Below are 22,974 nucleotides of genomic sequence, written 5' to 3'. Positions count from 1 at the left end.
TTCAAATCCCTCTGTATCATCCACAAGGCTGGGGCCTGGGACCACAGTATCTGCAGCTTTCTCTTACTAAATCCTCTCCCTCTTGACCTCTACTGTCATCTGGCCCCAACTCGGTAAAGCGTTTCGCTAAACGGAGGGCCGCTGGCCGATCACTTTCTTCAGCAAACTCCCCCTCCCTCTTCATCTTTTGGAGGACTTCCTCAAATTCCGGAAACTCCTCAAGACTTTCCTCTTCACCTCATCGTTTCCTTCGTCCCTCCTCTGCTAATCTCACAATCGCTTTGATTGGTGGCCAGAGCCCTTATGCATCCCTCTGGGACTTGGCCTCCAATACTCAATCACCCCAGCCTCTGTCTACCTCTCAGCACTTGCCTCAGCACTCCCCAGCCTCATTCCTGTATGCCTGCATTTTCTACCCACTGTGGCCTCAGGCCGCATAGCACTTACATTACTATGCACTTCATCTGCCGCTCACCCACAAGCACAGACATTCAAACACTTACCCTGACCCCCCCCACTTCCCCTCTTCCCGCTGCACTTGCACGTTCTGAATACTCACAAGGCATAGTAGGTTTGTATTTACCTTCCACTGTATTCCTTGTTTTACAATCCCAGGTTCACTCCCTGTTGTGCTGTTGAATTGACTTACTGTATAAGTGCCTAATAAATGCACAATAAATAGAAAAAATAAAATAAATAGTTGACTTAAAAAATGCTTTATTCTCCATTGCACTACACCAGACTCTGATGTATTTCACTGTCTTTACGTATTGCGGGACGTAGTTCGAACATATTAGAATTCCTCGGGGGTATTGTGAAGGGCTTAGCATCTTCAACAGAGTAATACAAATGGGCTTGAGCAATTTGCAGATTGCTGGCACAGTGATACAGTACATTGATGACATATTGGTGTGAAGAAGGGATTCGGTGACACTACTGACACTGCTAGCAGACACAGGATACAAGGTGGACAGGGAGACATTGCAATAATGTCAAAAGGAGGCGATGTACTTGGGTCAGAATGTGTCAGCAGACGGGAGAGAAATAACACCAGAAAGAGTAGAGGCCGTACACAAGACTCCACGACCAAAAACAGTGAAAGAGATGCAGCAAATTTTGGGCCTGTGCAACTATTGCAGAGCATGGGTTTCAAGGGGATTGTGTCCTCCGACGTATTCCACATCTATGACAGGTAATGACCACAGCTGTGCTGCTTTGGAAATGTTTTCGGGCTTAGGCGTCCTGCTTCGATGACATCAATACGTTGTCCCTCGAGGGCCTCCGTCGAGGGTCGACATCACCGGATGTTATATATAGAATGCACGGCGCCTGTAGCCTCAGTTCCGTTGTTTCCACAAACGTGTTTGTTCGGAATCTCAGCGCGCTCGGTTCTTCTACTTCAGAAACAATGTCTTCGTCTTCTACCCCGAAGTCAGGCTTTAAAAAATGTCGGGACTGCGGTTCCAAGATGTCCATCACGGATCCGCACAACGTCTGCTTCTGGTGCCTTGGCGAAAGCCACACCACCTATGATTGCCAGACCCTGACATTGAAGGCCTTGCGGTAAAATAAGAAATTAACGGTAGGTAGGGTGTCTAAGCCCCATAAGTCAAAATCTGCTGGGCTGTCGACCGACGACTCGAGGGGCGACTCTCCGCATCCGCGAAAGTCCAGGGTGCCTCTGTCCCAGAGTGGGTCCCGCCATTCCTCTGCCTCTTCTAGGCATTCGCGGAAGCGCTGTCACCAGTCGCCTTCCCCGTCCTCGTCGGAGTACTCCGCCAGAAGGCGGTTGACTTGTCCCACCAAGTTCTCATCGCTGGCTGAATGGGAGGCATTCTGCCAGCAGATGATGGCAATTTTCGAATCGCAAGGCACTGTTCCGCCTTCGAGAGAAGCCGGCAAGGAACGGGCTCCAGCCACCACTCGCACGCCTTTGGGCTCGGCCGGTCGGTGCGATCATCGGGAGCTGTCGAGGTCCAAAGCAGACAAGGTTGATCGCCATAGCCGTGCCAGATCCAGGTCCCGGTCCTCGACGCCATCGGAACCTGTGAAGCCTTCCAAGAAGACGTCGACGCCATTGGCGCCGTGTCCGTCAAGGGACTCTCTCGAGGCTCCGAAGACACCATTGGCGCCGAAGCCATTGAAGGACACTCTCGGGGTTCTGCCCTCGAAGCAGTTGTCGAAGTCATCGGTGCCTCGGTCGATGTCTATTTTATCAGCGCCCTCAAATGATTGGGCATTCTAAAATTCCAATTTCTTTTCCCACCTCCATACGTTGGTACTGCTTTGGGAGTCTGTCATAGATGTGGAATACGTCGGAGGACACAATCCCCTCGAAGAACAAGTTACTTATACTATCTGGTAACGTTCTTTCAATGGGATGTTCCTTCGACGTATTTCACATCGCACCCTCCAAACCTGCCCCTCTACAGAATTTATGCGATTGCAGCTTATGTTTCCACAAGGCTTTCTGCAGTCATACTGGCAGGAGATTGGTGCCACACGTTCTGGGAAAAAACTACAACTGAGTCTACGGGCGCCGTGCGTCCTATATATAACATCCAGTGACGTTGACCCTCGACCGAGGCCCTCGAGGGACAACGTATCAACGTCATTGACGCAGGATGCCTACGCCAAATAAAATTCCAAAGCAGCACAGCTGTGGTCATTACCCGTCATAGATGTGAAAAACGTCGGAGGAACATCCCATCGAAAGAACGTTACCAGATAGGGTAAGTAACTTGTTCTTTTGATTATTGATTATTCCACATATAGCAGGCCATTGTTGTAAGCATTAAAACAAGCACAGAAAAACAAAAACACACATAAGATGGGCGAAAGCTTTGATGAGCTAAAACACGAGCTAGCGCATGCACTAGTGAGTGTTAGCAACAGTAAATTACAAAGAAAAGCTGCCGGTTTTGACATTCAGATGGAAAAGTAAACAGCAGTACTGACACACAAAAAGTGACAGGGACACAATCCACTTGCATATTACAGTGGGTCACTGGATGCAGTAATGCGGGGACATTTCCCATGTGCGCAGGCTCTTGCTGGATTCGCTATTGAGAAGGCTAACACAATAACTATGGGGTGTCCAGTAGTTTTGCACGTGGAACCTGCATGGTTTGCCATACTGGAGAAAAACCAAATCAACACGGACAACTCAGAGGTCTTCAAAGTAGGAGGCAATACTAACCAACCCAGCAATAGCAGTGGTGAGGTGCAGGACAATAAACCCAGCAGCGTTCATTGGAGAGAGAGTAGAAGGGGATTATATGCATGTCTTTGTAGGTTGCATTGACAGGAGTGAAGGTAATCCCCTAGTTAAGGAAGAAGTCATTGATGGGCGGGGGGCATGATTTTCATTGGCTGGAGTTCCAGCATTGACCAAACCACAGGACAGAGGCACTCGGGATGTGCAGTGGTGGGGTTTGGACGACGAGTACAGAATGGGGAGGAGTTGATAGTGTACTCACAGATACGTCTACCAAACCATTACTCTGCACAAGCAGCAGAGCTAGTGGCCTTGATTGAAGCACTTAACATGTCAGAAGGCTGAGCAGTGAGCATCTTCTCTGATTCGGCCTATGTCACCTCTACAGTACACTCAAGATTAGCAAGGTGGGAAAGGAGAGGGCTTAAAAAAGGTGATGGCACTACCATTCAGCATGCAACATTACTGAGTAAACTACTAGACATGTTACTGCTCCCAGTAGAGTTAACATTAATAAAATGCAAAGCCCATACAGGATGGCAAGATGTTATCTCATTAGGAAACGAAAGAGCAGACAGAGCAGCAAAAGAAGCAGCATATATGCCAGAGGGATCACATGTGACATTCCCTGGCGAAAAAGAAAACATACTCCTAATAGCAATATTAAAAGTGAGCAAAGAAAAAGATGTATTGCAAGAAAATGTCAATGCAACCCCAATATTATAGATAATTGAATTGCAAGGAGAAGCATCAGATGCTGAAAATGAGCTGTGGAAAAAGAGTATTTTCTATCCCCAAGTGACGCAGTTTGGTGACATGATAGCACATGAAAGGTTGTCATGCCCAAGAAATTGTTACAATTGGCACTGGAACACCTTCACTATCCTACCTATGTATTGAAAGAGCATGTGGCTGCAGGGATAAGTGAAGACTGGTGTGTGCCAAATCTGTATGAATCTGTCTGAGTATATAAGTAACTGAATGATCTGCCAGAAGTTTCTGCCAGGTCACACACTGAGAGTTGTACAGGTAACATTGCCGCGACCAGAAAGCACCTTCAGGCACTTGCATATTGATTATGTTGATATGTAAGAAAGCTGCCCTTCTTACAAGTACCTTGTGGGGTACATTTACCAGCCCAGCAGAACTCCCCTGCACCATCAAACTGCATTTTCAGCAGTTACAAGAAGAATGGCAGCGCTGGCTTTGCTAAGCACTATTCCCTTGCACCAAAACTGCGTTTTGCAGCTACAAAAATAATGGCTACGTGGTCTCTGTTGAGCACATATGGTGCGAGATGGAACATGGAACACCATGAGAATGGCTGCATGTATTTTCTTCATGTGCACCAAAGAAAAGAATTCAAAGGCAGCACTGCTATGCTGCCAGCTCAAAACTTCACACAGAAAAAGAAAATGTTCTGGTTGCTGACAAGACACATTCATGCCCATCTATCTTCAGGTTATAAACCAGCAAAGGAGCTCGGCCCTCCTTTGCTGGTTTTCCTCCCTGAAAGGCATTATGTGTTAAGTAAAATCTGGGAAATAGCAAAGAAATTCACTCCAGGCCTTACGGCAAGCGTTTTACTTTTGCAACAAAATAACACAGGTAAACTCTCCACAAGAAGGTTGCTTTCTCTTTGCTTATGCCAGTTTCAAAGAACCCTTGTGTTGAACAGATTCCTGAATATTAGAAATTGACTAGGGCTATTTAAAAATGTTCAGAATAAAGATGAGGAAAAAACGCATTTGTAAAGTGACACCCAAGAAAAATTAACCCACGTGTAAAATGGTCCTATTGCCAAGCAGGAAAATGCCTTTTGAAAGTGAAATGTTAAAATTACTTTGAGACCAGCAGAACAGGTTTGGCGGGCACTGGCTTCAAAGGGCCCTGCCTTCCCTGCGAACAGAATTACCTTCCCCAAGTGGACCAGCCCCCTGGGCACATGAAAGGGGCCAAGGTGTGGGATGTGGCGACCTCATCAGACTTCCTGGCATTTCTCCAGCCAGGAACAATGGATCAAGGGAACTCGCCTTGTTACAGGCAAGTGTGAATTCCTGGTGATGCCTCTCTTCAGCTGAGTCTACCAGAATGAAAGGTTGCTACGGTAGCTCTGCTGGGGGTAGGATGACTGGGGAAATCCTAAGGACCGCCCTCCAGTGACAGATGTCATCCATTTGATTTTAAGGACTTTTTGATATCAAAGTATTTATTATAGTAACCTAAAGAAACAGTAATGTGAAATTATGACTGTTTAAATGTCATTTTTGCACCATTAAAATAAGACAAACACCAGGAAATTGGCATTTCTAGGGAAAGCGTATGTGGTACAGTTTTGCCACTTAATGAAAATATGCCCAGTGATAATATGTATATTCGTAGACAATTGTAGAATTTTAGGTGAGATGCTTTCCATGGAAATGGTGAAAGATTGCCAGAATGACTAAACAATATCGCACAAACTTGGCGTTTGAACAGAAATGTCCCTTGTGAAATATGGAATCTGCCTAAGTTTCCTGATGATGACATTTGTAAATATAAGTGTTTTGCTCCATAACTGATTTTGGCAAAAGTAACTTTGGAAGAACAAAGCACATTGTAAAAACATACACAATAAAACAGAGTCACTTCCTTCAGTCCAATCTGCTAACAGGGAGGCAGCGACAGTTATAGGCTGACCTATCCGATTCTTAGAGGTAGGTCTATCTTATTTCTGCCCACATCGTAAAAATACCCTGATGTCATCCGGCCTTTATAAGGATGAAGTTTAGGGGGAGTCAGGAGGACATTCAAAAAAATCCAAGACTCAAAAATCCAACTCAACATCCAGACATCCAACATTCACCCTGCAAGATTCCAGCCAGGCCAGGGGTAGCTGATAGCAGATCAAGGCCAGAACCTCTTACCCAGGCAGAACCTCTAATCCAGAATTAAACCCTCCAAAAATCCCAATAATTCAGGGAATAAGGAGAGAAGGCTGCTGAACCCTTTTGGGATTATCCTGCTTTGCCAAGCTACCTGCTTTGCCCAGCTGATGGGCCCCGCTGTCTACTGAGAGCAGACTCCGGTTGCCCCGCTGTGTCCCTAGAGGAGAGCCCAACTGTTGCCCAAGTGACCAGATCTTTGTCCCGTGTCCCGACTGGCTGTCTAAACTATTCCATTCAAGTGCTTGTGGTAAGTATTTCCCTTCCTCAGTAACCAAAAACTGCATCCCTTGCTTTGTTATCTGGTATTATGTCCAATCCCATAGAAATCTTATAAATACCCTAGCAAAATCCTTAAAATTGTCAGAATCCTCTGTGCATCCTGTCCTTAGGAAAATCTGTGTTAATCTCCATGTGTTAACGCAATTCTTTCCAAATCATTCCAGTCTGCTTTAGAAGTCCTTAGTACTAATTTCAATAATGTAATGAATTCCCATATAGAGCTGAACGCGGCATGGATAGGTTGACCTTGCAAGTAACCTCCTTGCGTACTGGGGGTTTCTTTAACAATCTAGCCATTAAAAATATAGTTGCAGTAGAATAAATCCTTTTTCTAACAAAACCGAGTTGCCTGCGAAAGTAATTTCCTTTCCCTTTTATAACCACATACTGTCACCCATCCAGAATCACCCTTTCACTTTCATATCATACCTGCATTGTGCCTTTGGACATTAGCATTAAAACCGCATTCTGATTTTGTCTGTTTAGCTCATTTACCAAGCTGTTTTGCTATTTTAAACCTGTGAAATGTAACAATTGCAATTTTGCCACGTGTGATTCTTGTTGCACTGTGTTTCCTTCCATAGTCGATTTTCAACACTGTATGCCCGTTGTTTAGTCCATTGCCTAGTAGCTTCTGAGTTTTCTTGCTTCTTTGAGGCAACCATACACATTCTTGCCTTATTCATTCAACCGCACATGTAAAACAACTGTTTAGTAATTCCGAGTGGCATTTTGCACATTTTTTTAAGGGAGCTCAATCCGATGTCTGCCTCCCATTCAGGGGTGGCAGGTCGGATTTTCAATCTGAATTTTTGCATAGTATACCTGACTCCTTGCTACTCCACTCCACCCACACACAATTTGGTTAACAGAGGTTTGAGGGAGTGTTGCAGGGGGAATGCTCAACTGTGGTGTCATTTAAAAGCACTATCCAGCAGTAACTTTGCTTTCTTTCAATTGTGCATTATGGATCTTAGGCTAGAAGGTCAAACAAAGTGTACTCTATCATTTTACTGTGTAATTATCACCACACTGGTGATTGCTGCCCTATTTTGAATGTGTTTGATTTTTATTCAAAATTAAAAATAAATATTCTATCATTACACACCGGCCTGGTTCATGGTCCATTGTGACACGGGGTGTATGTTAAAGGGGGTGTGAGAGGGGTTTGCTGCCTTCTCAAAGCTGAATCCAAATTCATAAATTTAAAAGCGTTTTGATTGTGCGCTGCATCCCTGGTCAGCATAAAGCATCCTGGTCTGGAGTGTCACGCCTCTTTAAAATCCTTAACCTGCTTGTAGTTGTATGTCTATTCTCACGTTGGCTTGAGGCAGGTCTCTGTGCCCACAATGATGTCTGCTCTGCAGCTGTATTTCTGGTGAGGGAGGCGTTATGAGGTGGGGGATGCCAGATGAAATTTGTTCTGATAATGGACATCACTTTGCCAACAATTTGATTAAGGAAGGAACAATACTCCAGGGGACAAAGCAAACTATATACAGTTTACCATCCTCAAGCCAATCGTTTGGTAGAGAAGACGAATGGACTACTGACAATGCGATTGGCTAAGTTTGTGGAAACACCTGAAAAATCATGGGTGCACTGCTTTGCGCTAAGAAATACGCCTGCAGGTGATCATCACTTGACTCCTCATGACACTGTTACAAGAGGCAGAGAACGCATGTTTCAATTCCATTGTCGCCTACAATCTCGGACGCTCACTCCTCCTCTGCTATTCAGGGGGCGATTTGATACATATCTTGAAGAACTTACCAAGTCCCTAAACTATATCTCCTTGCAGAGGAGGCCTAAAAACTAATCTGGACAAACAGGTGATCCACACGAACATTTCCCACAAGCAACACCTCTTTTTCGGGGGAAACCACGTCCTCCTGCGGACCCACATCAGTAAGTGGAAAGAGGAACGCTTCTCTGGTCCACATACCATCATCTATTATACACCAACTGCAGTAAAGATCGAGGGATGGCATGGATGGGTACACACAGCCGACGTTTGCAAATAATAGAGCACAGTCTCCCAAAGCACAACATAATGGGGAGTATAAGCAAACTTTCTTTTCATTTTCTAACAGCCCTCAGAATAAATCCAGCAAAGGGGAGTGCTGAAGAAGGTTATAATGCAAAATGTGTGACAAAGAAATACATTTTCAGGTTTCTGGAGTGTAATGATGTTAATATGTTTTATTGTAGTATTAATGTTTTTGTTTTATTAAATATTTAAAGAAAAAAGTGAAACAATTGAATGAAAACAGAAAAAAGGAAAAGAGAAATGTGATGAATGGGGAAGGCTTCCACCATGCCATTGAGGAAGAGCATAATTAATTACCAGGAAATATTTGGTATGATGAGATGATGCATGTGGGAAGAGAGTAAATGGCACATGCTAGTTGGAGTGTACAAGTTTTTCGTGCCCCAAGCTGTGTCCTATGAGGAGGCGGGATGCCTAATGCACCTGTCTCTCAGTAGAACACTAAGTTTATTCCAAGGTAAAAAAGTGGCCATTTACTGGGTGGACGAAGGGGGAAAAAGTATATGAGGACAATGTCGTAAAATTAACACAACTGGTTCAAAATGAGAAAACCCGGCATAAGGTAATGGAGTATGTCACTGAAGGTCCTAAACAGGGAGAATTAAAAATAAGAGACCAGAAAAGATTGCAATGCAAAACGAAAGAAGGGCAAGTGTCACCTGGTGTCACACAAGGGCACTGATAAGAATAGAAGGAGCAGTGTGCTATGGGCATAAATGGGAGGGGGAATAATGCAGTGTCATGCTGAAGGACTGGTGGGCTTTGATCAAAACCTGGCAGCCAAGGTTAATGACAGCTATCGAGCAACTTAGGGAAAAAATGTTCATGCTTTAACTTGGTTACATGAAAAACATCAACCAGTTGACATAAGGAGCGTTACTCAATTCCCTTTGTGTTTCAGGTCAAGTGAATCCATTATTATGGGGGACTAATTTGGGCTGCGCCAAGGCGGTGAAAATGCAGCGCTGATGCGGGGAACAGCTGCAGTGATCGATTTTTGGTGGCCCTGTGGATCTAAAGTATATGCCCTGCTTCCGCCTGACTGGAGTTTGCGCTCTCGTCACTTAGCACAGCTCTGCACGTGTGGTGCCTCAGAATAGCTCTGCCATGAAGATTGCACTGCAGGGAAAAATGGCTCAACAAAATGAGCAGCAAAAAAGAAGGAGAAAGCAGGAAAGCAATTATTTCTCAAGAAAGAGTGCAGAGAACCTGGCTGCTATCCCGGATGAGCACTGCTTATTTTTCACATATGCCACCTTTTTCACTTCATTGTTGCTTCCAGGAGTACAGGCTGCAGCAAATTCTAAATGGCTGCAGCTGACTCGATATGAGTTATTGCAACTGGCCAACTCAACAGCAAAAGGTTTAAACGCAATCAAAGAGGATTTGGTGCACTTGGTGGCCTACAAAAAAGGTTTGTCCTGGACCTCCTAACCGCCATCGAAGAAGGTATCTGCGCCAAGTTTGGGACAAGTTTCTGCACGGCCATACCAGATGGTGAAGCTTCAACAGAACTCTAAATGTAGCTATACAAGAGATGCAGACACTCTAGGGAAAGAGGACAAGCAAGGTCAATAGAGTGTAAGCAAAAGACTGGCTGGACAAGATCTTCAAATGGGAACCCACCTGGCTTTACAAATCGTTTCCAGTGAATGTCCCCCTGCTAGTGCTCATTCTTATCACCTGAGTTTTTAAAAACATTTCAAAAGTATATTTTAACAAACAAAAAGAACATCTGATGTTATCCTTGAATGTTGACAAAAACGGTTTTGAAATTAAAGAGAAATAAAAAAAGTGGGGAAAAATGAAGAGGTGGATCCTGATGGACGGTTTTTACACAGCCTGCAGATGTTGAAAATTAGATTTCTGGATTCAATGTATGGGACAGGGTGTGTATGGGTATGGGTGGGGGAAGATTTAAACGGTTGGGAGGAGTCCGGGGGAGACATGACTCAATTGGGGAAAAAATGGGGGATACATAAAGATGAAAATGCTAAAAAGGAACGAGAGGCCCAAAAAGATGTAGTTAATACATTAATAAAAGGGGTGAATAATGTAATAAAGATTCAAGTTCAATGCGGTATAACGGAACGCACATCAGCTGTGAGAGTAGTACTGCAAAAGGGAAGGGGGATCTTTCTAATATCTGTGAAATAAAATCCTTAATAAAATAAATCCATAAATACAGGAGCACACAAGTATAATCAAACAGTGGTCAAACAAAACGTGGTAAATAGACCTTAAAAGCTTGCTGGTGATTTAGTGCAGAGTCTGCAAACCCAGGCCAGCGCTCAGAGAAGTACACAGTGGTTGTTATTTTTTGAAGTCACATTAGAGCTCACAGGTTTTGCCAACGAGTAAGTAATACATGACCATTTTATAATTCAAAATCATTTATGAAATACGATTTCCTAATGGAGTCTAAAAGAACCACAGTGGTTTCAAATTGCCCCATAGGACATTTTCCCTCGAGTGTCCCTCATACGCAACATTTGTATAGTAGTATGTCCGTGTTCAAGGGTCTGATGGTGTCATGGTGAAAAGCCATTCTCATGAAAATAAGGATGAGGTGACCAAGGCAGTTGGATAAAGTTCTGCTGGTAGTCTCAAATGTTTCAATGACTTAACTTTGTGCTGTGGGAATTGGGGGTGGATTTTGACATCACAGGGTGTAAATGAGGGTGATGTGGGAACGTTTGTGGACCCAATTATTGATTGCAATGCATGTTTTTCTATAAGGGTTTAAAGTGAGAAGGGGAATGTACTGTTATTTGTAAACAGCTTTTAGTGACACTAGCTTGAGTCAGAATAGACCGTATATATTAAGCTGGCTCAGCTGTGACAAATTCACGGTACAGATTAATAATGGACTAGAAATTGTAATGTTATATTTTAGTATGATTGTTTTTATATTGATGAAATACCTGTTACAATTGAGTGATTGGATGATTGGTTTGAGTATGAATGTAGTATGGTTGATGTGTGGTTTGTTGTGGTTTTAGATGGAAATGTTGTACCTTATCAGTCCAATTATGAATCTGATGGATTGATTAATGAATTTATTGATATTGATACAGATGAATGTTTTATAATTATGAGATTAGTTTTCTAGAATTATTTTTTTCTATATATGTTAATAAAAAACATTGAATTGTAATTACGTGTCCACTGGGTTGAATTCAATTTGTTTCACCTCAGTACATGATTTTTGAAAGACATTCTCTCACAGATGTCTCTTGAGTTGTGAAGCTATTGCGAGTATGTAGACCGGTAGACTGCACTAGGACTCACCACATAAACACAACAGTACTCTGACCTTTAATGTGAAGTATTTTGTGTTCTATCCAGGCCAGGTCACAGTATTTAGATATTCCTGGTATCCCTTGTTACTCCTGTGTTTTGGGGTTCAAAGTGAGAAGGCCAATCAGATTTGTGGGAGGAGATTTTTTCATGTTGCAGGATCACAAATACTATTTACTTGCATTGTATAAAAGTTCTAACCTTCGGGGCGTTTCTTTTGACAGCGCCTTTTCAAGTAGTTCTGTTGCGCGATCTCTTAGAATCTTGTGAAAAATTGTGCGATCAAAGAGTTTGACTGGGAAGCCAATTAGGTTATTAGAGACCGAGTATTCCGCCACGTCTTTGGCATACTATGTCAAGCTGATTTTTTGGTCCATCTTCCAAAAGATCAAGGTTGCGCCGCTGCACTGGTAGTGGTAGATGTATCAACCAAAGAGGGCGAGGTGACCACTATTAGATTTGCTAAGGAGCTTTTACAAGGAGTGGTTAGGTTACACAGTCTACCCAGTCAAGTGATTTCTGATGGGGGTCACAGTTTGTTTCAAAGTTTTGGAGGTCTCTTTTCAGGAGTTAGGGACAGAGGTTAGATTTTCCTCTGGCTATCACCCCAGGACCAATGGGCAGTTAGAGCGAGTAAATCAAGAATTGGAAAAAGTTCATTAGATGCCATTTAAAATCTGATGGTGGCTGGGTTAATTTAGTTTGGCTTGCAGAATTTTCATAAACATTCGGCCAACGATCCCACTAAAATGTCCCTTCTTTTGCACTCCGGGCTTTCATCCACATTTCCTGAGAGAATTAGATTCAGAGAACTATGGTAATCCTGCTGTTGGAGAGGGTGCTAGCGAAGACATCCGGACTAGAATGCGCTCAAAATGCTTTATTAACAAGTAAATCCGACTACAAGCGGTTTGCAGATTTGAAACCTACAGGCCATCCCATTTACGAAGTTGCAGGTAAGGTCTAGTTGTCTATAAAGCACTGTAAACTAAAGGGCAGGAACACATTTAGTCCTAGCTTTGTGGGTCCTTTTGAAATTAAAAAAACATAATTATCCAATGGCAGTCAGGCTGAAATTACCCGTTAATATGAAGACGCATCCTACTTTTCATTTAAGTTTACTCAAGCCAGTGCACATAGGAACGTGGTTAGAGACTTCCCCCTCCTTCTCGGATTTCTGAAAACGAATCCCTCGAGTATGAGGGTAAAGCAATCCTGGATTCTAGGAAGTTGTGAGGACAATTAAAGTATTTAATTGATTGGAAAGGTTATGGTCCTGAGGAAAGATCCTGGGAATGGGTTAAAGATGTGCATGCTCCTCAATTGATTGCCACATTTCACAAAAGGTTCCCTGGAAGCAAAACCCTAAGGCATGGCCGTGGGAACGAGGTACTGTTAGGTCCAGGGAATCCCATATGGTTGTGCACAGAGTGGGAGGTACTTTTCTGGTTCGGGTGGTAATTCAGAAGTTATTTATTCACTGTTGGTCAGGCCTTGACTAGTTTCATTCAGATACAGGAGAGTTTCCAAATAGTGGAGGGGCTGCGTAGAGTTGATTGGCCGAGTTTGGAACCTGGGCACTCAGCCAGTGTTTTAAACTGCCTTTCATTTAGATTTGTCCAGCAGGAAGGTCCAGTTTGATGTTTATCCAGATTATTTCAGGCCGGAACTGTGAAGAAACCAAGAAAATAACTCCAGAATCAGAAAAAGGTTACAGTAGTTGAGGTCAGTGTGAGACTGAGGAGATTTGATGGTGGGAAGACAGCGAGTTATGTTTGGATTGTGCTTATTAAAACTGACTCAGTTGTTGCTTTGAGCCGCTTCACCAAAGATGACCCTTTTCTCTTTGTGAATACAGGTTAAATGTTTGGAGCGTGTTGAAGTTAGTGTTGTGGCACAAAGCGAAGATTGAAACGAAACTGACCTACGCTCGCAGATGTAGTCAACGTGTTTTCAGTTACATCTGTGCGCAAGCGAGAAGCATTTTCTTAACAGAGCAGCGTTATGTCTGTGACTCTGTTCAACAGATCACAGACGCTCTGAAAAAAATAGTGTGTCCATAAATGTTATAACAAGTGCACAAGATCGGAAAGGAAGCAACCCACTTTAAAAATAAAGTATGCATGTCCATGGGAGTAGTGACTCCTTACCAATTCTGTTCAACAGTGTTTCGAGGAGGTAGAGAAGTAAAGGAGAGCAGTGTTGCAAGTAGCAGCAGTCTCAGCACACAATTTAAGAACGTTTAAAAGTAGTCACTGAAGCAGTGACATGACCATGTTCTTTTTTAAAGTGGAAATGGTAGACTACTGAACTCTAAAAGTATTAATTCACAAACAGTTCAAGATTGCCAAGTGCTTAACAAGAGTAAAAAGACCCTTTTCAGCATTTGAGGTTCAGCTCTTGGCAGCAAACTCAATTTAAAAATAGTTAGGGCAAGTTAGTTGGAATAAGGTCTAGAAAGAGCTAGCAGGACTGTGAGCCTTCATATGTGAATTGCATTGAAACCAATTTTAAGCCCGGGGATGCGCCGAACGCAGTCAGGGATAAAAGCAGATGAAAACGTAGGCGAACCCCCCCCCGACCAGCCATCCCTGGGGCAAAGGATCCCATCCCCCTACAACTATAGAGCAGGCGGGGTGAGGGGGGGGACCCCTTGCAGACTAGCCGGCCACAGGCCCAGGAAGAAGGGAGGGGCAGGACAACAAGGCACAAATAGGGGGCATATGGGGGAGGGGGTGAGCTAGACCATCCCTGTTGGGTGGGTTTATAAGCAGGGAAAAGGGGGGAAAGCAGCCTCATGTTTCTGCCCTCAGAAGGAAGAAACAACCGCCTGACCACCTGAACAAATAAATAAATAAATAAATAAATAAATAACACAGCTTGTTAGAAATTGTTGAATGTATTAATCTGTGTTTGAATTTTAGAGCTGGATTGTCGCAGTGGAGGTACATGGTGCTCCAGGCTGGTAGGCCTGCTGGAATCCACCAGGGACTGGCAGTGTCTGAGTTTGACGGCAGCGGAGTACTTAACTCATCAGGCCACGGGGAATGGGGGAGAGCATATGTGTGGTAGGCAGGAAGGAATGGGGAGGTGGATAGGTGCAAGGATCAAGGCTGGTGACGGTCTAAGGAACTGGCGGTAGGGGCTGGCAGGTACATGGTAACCGGGCGCCAGGGTATCCAGTTCATCGGGAAAGGGGGAAGGGGACAAATGTACGGAAAGCAGCGCAGCTACTTGGGAAGTTGGTAAGAACTAGTGGTTAGGTACCAGGGGGGAGTAAAAGGGGAGGAGAGTGGGGGGGGGGGTAACAACCCCCAGGGGAATGAGGAGCAGGCCATGGGGGTAAGGGAAGGGGACAAGTGCAACAGGGAATGAAGGAGAACAGAAACCTATGGGGGGGCAACAATGGGTGAGTCACAAGCAACAGAGAGCGAGTAGTAGGCCTGGAGACCGGGTGGAAGGGGCAGAGGTCAGGTACCTAGGGAGGGAGGGGTGAGGAGGAGAGCGGCAGAACCCCGGGGGAGAGGAATAAGATGGGGACCTGGAAGCTGGAGGCCAGGCTTAGGAACGGTTTGGTGAATGGAAAGTTAGTGCACGTATACCTGGCCAACGGGGAGCAAGGATGGGGGCAGGCGATAGGGGGTGAAAAGGTGAACGATCCTGCACCTGGGAAAGTAGTAAAAGTGGAACTGGCTGAAAATAAAACCAGGGGAGTGTTCGAAGTACAAGTTAACAAGTTAATAAAGTGGAAAAGTTGACGGGGTCAGGTGCGCACAACGGAGACTGCCCGCCATGAAGTTAGAGTTCATGCTAAGTTAAAGCGGAAAAGTAACAGCGTCAGTCCCGCTCAACGGATGCTGCTTGCCACCAAGTGGGGAGAGTAAGGGTGTGCAGCTCAGAGCAGAATAACCCGATACTGTATTACCTAGTAAAGAGTAACGGAGCACATGTAAGCTACCTCCTGCTAAAAAAAGCAACTGCGGCCTGTTCATCCACAACCCGTGTCCGTGTATCATTTCTGGTGGGGGGGGGCTGGTGAAGGGCAGGGGAGTGGGGAATATGTGGAGGACCACAGAGTAAACAAAGTCGATTCAGGAATCAGGTAACAGTGCAGGACCCGGAAAGGCGGCGTGGGGCGTGGGGCGTGGCGGCTAAGGAGTAAAAACGGAAGCAGTGATATAGCCTGAGCCAATGTTAAATTACAAAGTCTCATCCTGAGCAGAAATTACTAAGCACTCCTCTGGGCATTTTGAAGAGGAGAACGGGCAACTGAGAATACTTTGGGAGCTACTGGGTGATTAGGTTATGTAGGATTTCAACTTTCACCCTGTTAATGTTCTCGCCCTTGCAGATTTCCACGCAGCAGTGAAGTTTGGATGTCTGTTTTTTATTTTCATCAACTTCTTCTTTCCCTAAGGGGTGTGTAAGATTTAGCTGTTTTCAGTCACCTGGAACTGGGGTGTGTGGGGTACAGCAGCTCCTGCGGATCAAGCTTACTGGACCTGACACTGACAAAAGCAGCTCACAGAAAAATCGCAACTTCTTTAAAAAAAAACAAATAGATGCTTCCAGGCCATACCAGGAGTTATGGGCCCGTAAACCGTGTTACACTCCCTCGCTGCACTTTGGCCTTTAACTCTGGTCTTCTGGGTTGTTAACTACAGGTACAGCCCTCAAGCATGGTCAATAAGGTTTAATTAGCAGATGGATTCAATTATGGACCTTCTCTCAGCCAATCAGAAAGCTTGAAATGAAGTCTATAGTCTCTGATGTAGAGCTCATTCCAAACATTCCGACATGAGCAGCAGCTTGACTGACCACACAGAAAACAATGGTCTTCAGCTTTATAAAGGCAGACTACAGAATGACCTTTTCAATTACCCAAATGAACAGCCAGCAACTAAACACAAAACATGGAAAGGTATTGTTACTAGTGCTATGCTCAATAAATGGACATTACAAGATATTTGTGTGATATTTTATTTCCTGACAAGAAACATCCTTTCTTTTTTAGCTGGACAGCTCACATTTCAAGACTTGGGGCCTCATTACAAGTTTGCCGGTTTGTAAGCTAACAGCGCTGTTAATACTGGATCGGAAAACTACGAGTTGTGTGCCCGCCAGGTCTGACCTGGCGGGCAGACTGGTACCCGCGAGCACAGCATGTCGGATGAACCGGCACCATTCCCGAATGGTGCCGGTGCATCCAGCTTCCTCATTCCCATTGAGCCCTCTGGGACTCAATGGGAATGGGGAAGAATGTTTTCTGACACCCGGGAATAGGCAATTTCCAGATCCGGCAAGGCTGTAATGACCCGGTAATTGCCCATTCCTGAGCGCCTGAAGAATTTGCAAGTTTGGCGGCAGCCTGCCGGTTTTAGAGGCAAGACTACTGCCAAACTTGTAATGAAGCACTTGGTTTAATGCAGTCTCAACATAAGCGAGGAAGATAGCACGTAGGTGAAAGGTTAGGCTCTCGGCAGTGTGTAGAGTGTCATCCTGTCAAGGATGAAAACATTTGCACCCATGATTTGAGTGATAGCTGCTAGCATACTATATAAATATTTGGTGCACTACATAAATATTTGGTGCACTATATAAAAACTTTCATCACTATAGCATTGCCATCTGTGTTTTACTTTGAAGTGTAGACAGCAAAGGCTGTAGGCAGCACCAAACAGTTTATTTAGAAGAAGTGCACGTTTCCAGGGGTAGCCATACAACCAGAAGTGGCAAGAACTGTAAAGGTGCACTGCCTTTTCTCATCAAGCATTTTCTGTGGAAATCCAAGAGGATGACTTGGAAAGTGCTGCCAGTTACAATGTCGGACAACGTAGAAAGCTTTCAACTTGATTTGAACACAGTTCTTCAGATTAGTTCATTTTATCCTAGGTGACGTTTTCAGGCAAAGTAACTTTATGTATGCTTTATCTTAATAGAGTTGCTAGTTACTTTTGAATTGGCGTTTTAAAAAATAGAAGTAGTAGAATTCACTTCTGAGGGTAGACCTCAGCCCGCTGCAAAATGAACTATGGATAAGGGAACAATAGCCGCAATGGAAAGAAAGAGGAGGGCCACTGTGTGTGGGTTTTTTACTGACCTTGTATGTCTTGTTCCACCTCAGTCCTCCACCGCTGCAAACAGGTTTCAACGTTCTGTAGCTCTTCTTCTATGATGATTCGAGGGGAGGGATATTCAGACATCTGTGCGGCTGTTCTGCAAAGGCCATGTGGACGGTGAGTTAAGTGGTGTGGAGGCAGAGACGTTGCAGGAGGGAAATCAGGCTCTTTGGTGTTGTGTTTCTCTTCCTCTGATGGGCTAAGTAGAAAAAAATCGCATTCATTTGAAGTTTTGTAAATGTGCAAGCATCAGTTACCTGAGTTTTTTTTTCTCTATTTTTTTTTTAAAGTTCTTTTTATTGATTTTCACATGAACAACAAGTCAATGAAACAAGAAATTAAAGACAACATTAACACCCCTATAAACCCCCCCCAAACCCGGTTGCAGCACCCAGAGACAAACATCCATCAAGCTCAGTCCAGCCATTCTGGCCTATCAGCTATAAATGTCCAGCAGTTTTAACCTCTGCGGGCACCATTGCTCCCTATATTTGCCTTTCAGAAAGCCCAAAGTCTCACCCCAGTCCGCCGCAAAACTCTCCAGCCTCCCCTCAACGGCATAGGTGGCCCACTCCAAGGAAACAATATCCCACATTTTCCTGAGCCAATCACATTCCGTGGGGACCGTCGGGCTCTTCCAGTTTTGTGCAATGAACCCCATCGCTGCCAATATATAAACTATGTGCGCCTTGGGGGTTCCCGATCTCCCCCCGTCCCCATCATCCCACCCCCTCCCCAATAAAATCTCTCTAGGGCTTCGGGGATCCCCCATCCCTGGGGTCTGAGTTTGAGCACCGGCAACGTCACGCCAAAAGGGTCTGATGAATGGGCAATCCCACCCAATATGTGTCGCCGTGCCCACCTCCCCACAGCCCCTCCAACAGTCACCTGAGTTTGTTGGGTATATAGCATGCAATTTGGCTGGAGTGTAGTGCCAGTCAAAAATGTATTTATACCAGGCTTCCTGTAACCGGGGCGCTTTGATTATTTTAGGAGTCAACTTCCATAGCCTCTCCCAGTCTCCTCTTTCCATCGTCACCCCTCTCTGCTGTTCCCAAGCTCTCATGTACGGCCACCCGACCGTCGGACCCGTGCTTTCTAAAAGTTTATATAAGTCCGATATCAAGCCCCTGGAGCCATCATGGGACAGGAGGAATCGTTCAAACTTTGTTAGCTCTCGCGTGGCTCCTCTCCTCATCTCCGTCGACATTACCCAATGTCTTAGTTGGAAATATCTATGTCTCTCCATCTCACCAACTCCAAATTCCTGCTTACATTCCCTGAAGGTTTTTACCATGCCATTGCTAAACATGTCCCTCAAAGTCTGACAGCCCCCATCATCCCATGCTCGAAACACCCCTATCTCCAACCCCGGCGTGAAATCTCCATTGTTAAAGATAGGCGTGAAAGGAGACGGGAAAGATGAGACCCCTCGCCTCTCCATCACCCTGTCCCAAGTGACCACTACTCCCTTCGTAATGTTGCTCAAGTAAACGTGTGACGGTCGCCGTTTCCGCGGTAGCCACAGCACTTCTCCCAGATGATGTTGTGCGACTGCCCTATCGATTTGTACCCAATGCTTCTCATGTTTATCCGCAAACCAAATCCCGAATTACACAGAGGAGTGCGGCTTCGTGGTATCGCTGGAAATCCAGCAGCCCTAAGCCCCCACGTTCCCTGGACGCTGTAAGAAGGCGCCAAGACAATCGCGGTTTCTTACCCTCCCATATGAACTCCCTGACCACCTGATCGAGCTCCCTGAAAAAGCTTGGCGGAATCGCCAAGGGGATTGCCTGGAAAAGATATAATAAACGAGGCAAGATCACGATTTTGACCGCTTCTCTCCTCCCCAGCCAATAGATCCTAAGGGCACTCCAACGCCGTAAATCTCTCTTGATCTCCTTAAGCAGAGGGGGATAGTTTGCGACGTGCCACTCGCCCAAGGAGGGGGTAATCCGGATCCCCAAATATCTAATCCCACCCAGGCTCCACCTGAAAGGAGAGACTGCCCTAAATTCCCGTGCCTCCCTCTCTTCCAGAGATCGGTTCATCAACTCGGATTTTTGCAGATTGATTCGCAATCCCGATGCTTTCCCGAATTTGGTCAGCATTTCAATGCACGCCCTGATAGACTCCGCCGGCTGTGTCAACATTAGCAGCATATCGTCTGCAAATGCTGCCACTTTATACTGGCCTCCCCGAAAAGGTACCACCCCGGATTCTATCGGATTCCCTTATAGCCACGAAAAGGGGTTCCAGGTATATTGCATAAAGATGGGGGGATAGGGGACAACCCTGTTTAGTACCTCTCCTGAGCCGAATGGGGTTTGAAGTTTCACCACTGACCAGTATCCGCGACCTTGGGTTCTTGTAATTTGCCTCTACCATGCTAATAAAACCCGGCCTCAACCCCATACGATCCATCACCTGGAATAGAAACGACCACTCAAGCGCTAAAAGAATTGCCAGAGTGGTCGTCTTCCATGCCTTCTCAACAATGTGGGCCACCCTCCGAATATTATCAGCCGCCTGCCTCCCTGCCACAAAGCCCGACTGATCCTGGTGCATCAGCGAGGGAAGGTACCTCTCTAGTCTCTTTGCCAGTATTTTAGTATACATTTTTGCCTCAGTGTTTATGAGGGCAATGGGACGGTATGATGTGCATTCCTCGGGATCCTTGCCCGCCTTGTGTATAAGCGTAATTTTTGCCTCCTCCATCGAGGGGGTGACGCTGCCTCTAGCCCTAAATGAATTAAATAGTTGCGTCAAATAAGGAACCAAGGAGGTGAGAGAAGCGCTTATAGAAAGCTGCCAGATAACCATCCAGACCCGGGGCTTTACCAAGGGAGAGGGCCGCTATGATGGCCCGCACCTCATCATCGGATATAGCTCGGCCTAATTCTATCCCCTCGTCATCGGATAACCATGAGAGCGCAAGACCCTCCAAAAACTTCCTCTGTGCCTCACCCGACGGATTCTGTGAAGAGTATAGGTCTTCGTAAAACTCTGCTAACCTCCCTTTTATCTCCTCCGTCTTAGTGAGTCTTGCTCCCTCTTTGCTCCTTATAGCCATGAGTACATTGCGTTCCCTCTCCCCTCTCAATAATTGTGCCAGGAGTGAGTCAGCTTTGTCAGCTTTTGCATAATATTTCTGCCCAACCCTGAGCATGGCCGCCTCTGCCTTTTTAGTCCGTAGGATCCTCAGCTGACCCTCGACTGCCCTATACTCCTTATACAATTTTCTAGTAGGGTTTTCCCCAACTCGCACCCTGGCGGCCTCAACCTCTTTTTCCAACTGTTCCTCTAGCCTCCGCATCTGTCTATGTCTCTCCGCCTGCAGGGCGATTAGATCTCCCCTCAACGTCGCCTTAAAAGCGTACCATCTGACCTCCAGGCTCGTTTCGAGAACACTGTTCTGTTCAAAATATTCTCGGATCTTCCCCTCTATCTCCCCCCTCGTCACCCGATCCCTCAAGAGCGCCTCAGGGAATTTCCAGCTCCATAACCCAGGTCTCCGACCTCCCAACCGTAGCCGCATGTGAACTACCTTATGGTCCGCTATCCCCACAGGGCCTACCTCTATGGAGTCAACCCCCCCCCCGACCAAGCTCACAGATACCAGATGTAATCAATTCTAGACTGCGATCTGTGAACATCCGATGTAAATGTGAACCCCTCCTCCGCACCCCTTAACGCTCTCCACAAGTCACGCAAGCCCGCCTCCTCCCACCGTTCCTTCGATTTTGGTGAAGCTACAACGCCCCCTCCGCTTCCCCCCAACTGCGAGCGATCACTCCGTCTGTCCCATGCCAGATTCAAGTCCCCCCATCACTATTACTTGTCCTCTTGCAAAGTCTTGTAGAGTTGCCACAACCTCACGCAGAAACTGGTCTTGCCCCGCATTAGGGCCATACACCGAAGCCATTGTGAAATACGAGCCCATGTACTCTCCCCGAACCATGATATATCTCCCGTTCTTATCTCAAAGAGTGTCAGAAAAGCGAAAGTCTAATCCCCTTCCAAATGCCAACGCCACCCCTCCTTTTTTAGCAGGACCCGATGCGAAAAGTATTTGCGGGAACCCCTTTAGCCTTAGCCTCCGTTGATCCTTCCGCAGCAAGTGGGTCTCCTGCAGAGCCAAAACATTTGGCTTGTGAGAGCCGACGAACTGCTGCAATTTGGACCGCTTAAGCGGGGAGTTCAGATCCCTTACATTATGTGTCATCCATTTGAACCCCAACCTAGTACCCAGATTGCTTCTCGGGGACAGCTCCTCCCTCGCCTCTCCGGGCCTATCCCCCTGGCTCCCCCCCTCCCCAGCGAGACGTGGGAAGGGTCCCTACCTTTCCTCTCCACCAGCCGCATGCCTCGCAAACCTTAAGACCAAAACTTTCCCTGTTGGTGCTACAACCCCCGCCCAAACCCTCCCCCCGCGCCCCCTCTCCCACCCTGCGACCCCAACTTAGAGTGGAACCAACACCCCTCCCTTCCTACCCAACTTGCCGTAACCCCCCAACCCATTACTCTCTCCTCCACCTCTTGTCTTCCCACCAGGCCCCCTAGCCCTTTCTGACCTCAACATGTTGCTCTCCCACCCCTTATCCGACCAGAAAACAGATTAGACGTTACCCCTTCCGCCAGTACCACACTCTGTGCAGGCCCCTCCTCCTTCTCCCGGCGAGCCGCCATTCGACCTCCACCCCCTCAGTCTTTTGTCCGCCACTGTGGACCATTCCCAGGGCCTTTCCCGCAGCCTGTCCCTCAAACCCCCCGCCCCCCTGCTCACAGAGCCCCCCTCCAGATCTAGCCGCAACAAGTCAGCTCCTTCTTGGACTGACGTTATTCATTTCAGAGAGCCTTCCCAATCAAAAACCAAACCAAATGGAAATGTCCACCTGTAGTGTATCCCCCGCTCAGTTAGAGCCTTCAGCACTGGCGCCATCACCCTTCTTTTTATCAATGTGATATAGGCCAAGTCTTGATGCAAAGCCATCTTCTGGCCTCTAAACATGATCAGTTCCTTCTTTCTTGCAGCCAGAAGCACTGCCTCCTTCTGAGCGTACCTGGAAAAGGCGGCGAGCA

General features: G+C 46.0%; 1 protein-coding gene across 4 annotated transcripts in view; it reads right to left on the bottom strand.

The window, feature by feature from the left end:
* The window catches only part of USP28 (ubiquitin specific peptidase 28), a 977,853-nt gene that overhangs the window by 547,993 nt on the left and 406,886 nt on the right, over window positions 1–22,974 (bottom strand). For all 4 annotated transcript variants that reach the window (XM_069614230.1, XM_069614233.1, XM_069614232.1 and 1 more), the window contains exon 14: window positions 17,874–18,091. In XM_069614230.1, coding sequence (XP_069470331.1) covers window positions 17,874–18,091 — 218 coding nt within the window. The remainder of the gene's footprint in view (window positions 1–17,873; window positions 18,092–22,974) is intronic.

This window comes from Ambystoma mexicanum, chromosome 9 (genome assembly GCF_040938575.1).
Source record: "Ambystoma mexicanum isolate Mex_15411 chromosome 9, UKY_AmexF1_1, whole genome shotgun sequence".
Lineage (NCBI taxonomy): Eukaryota > Metazoa > Chordata > Amphibia > Caudata > Ambystomatidae > Ambystoma > Ambystoma mexicanum.
Note: the sequence above shows the minus strand (reverse complement) of the source record. Positions and strands in the feature narration are given on the sequence as shown.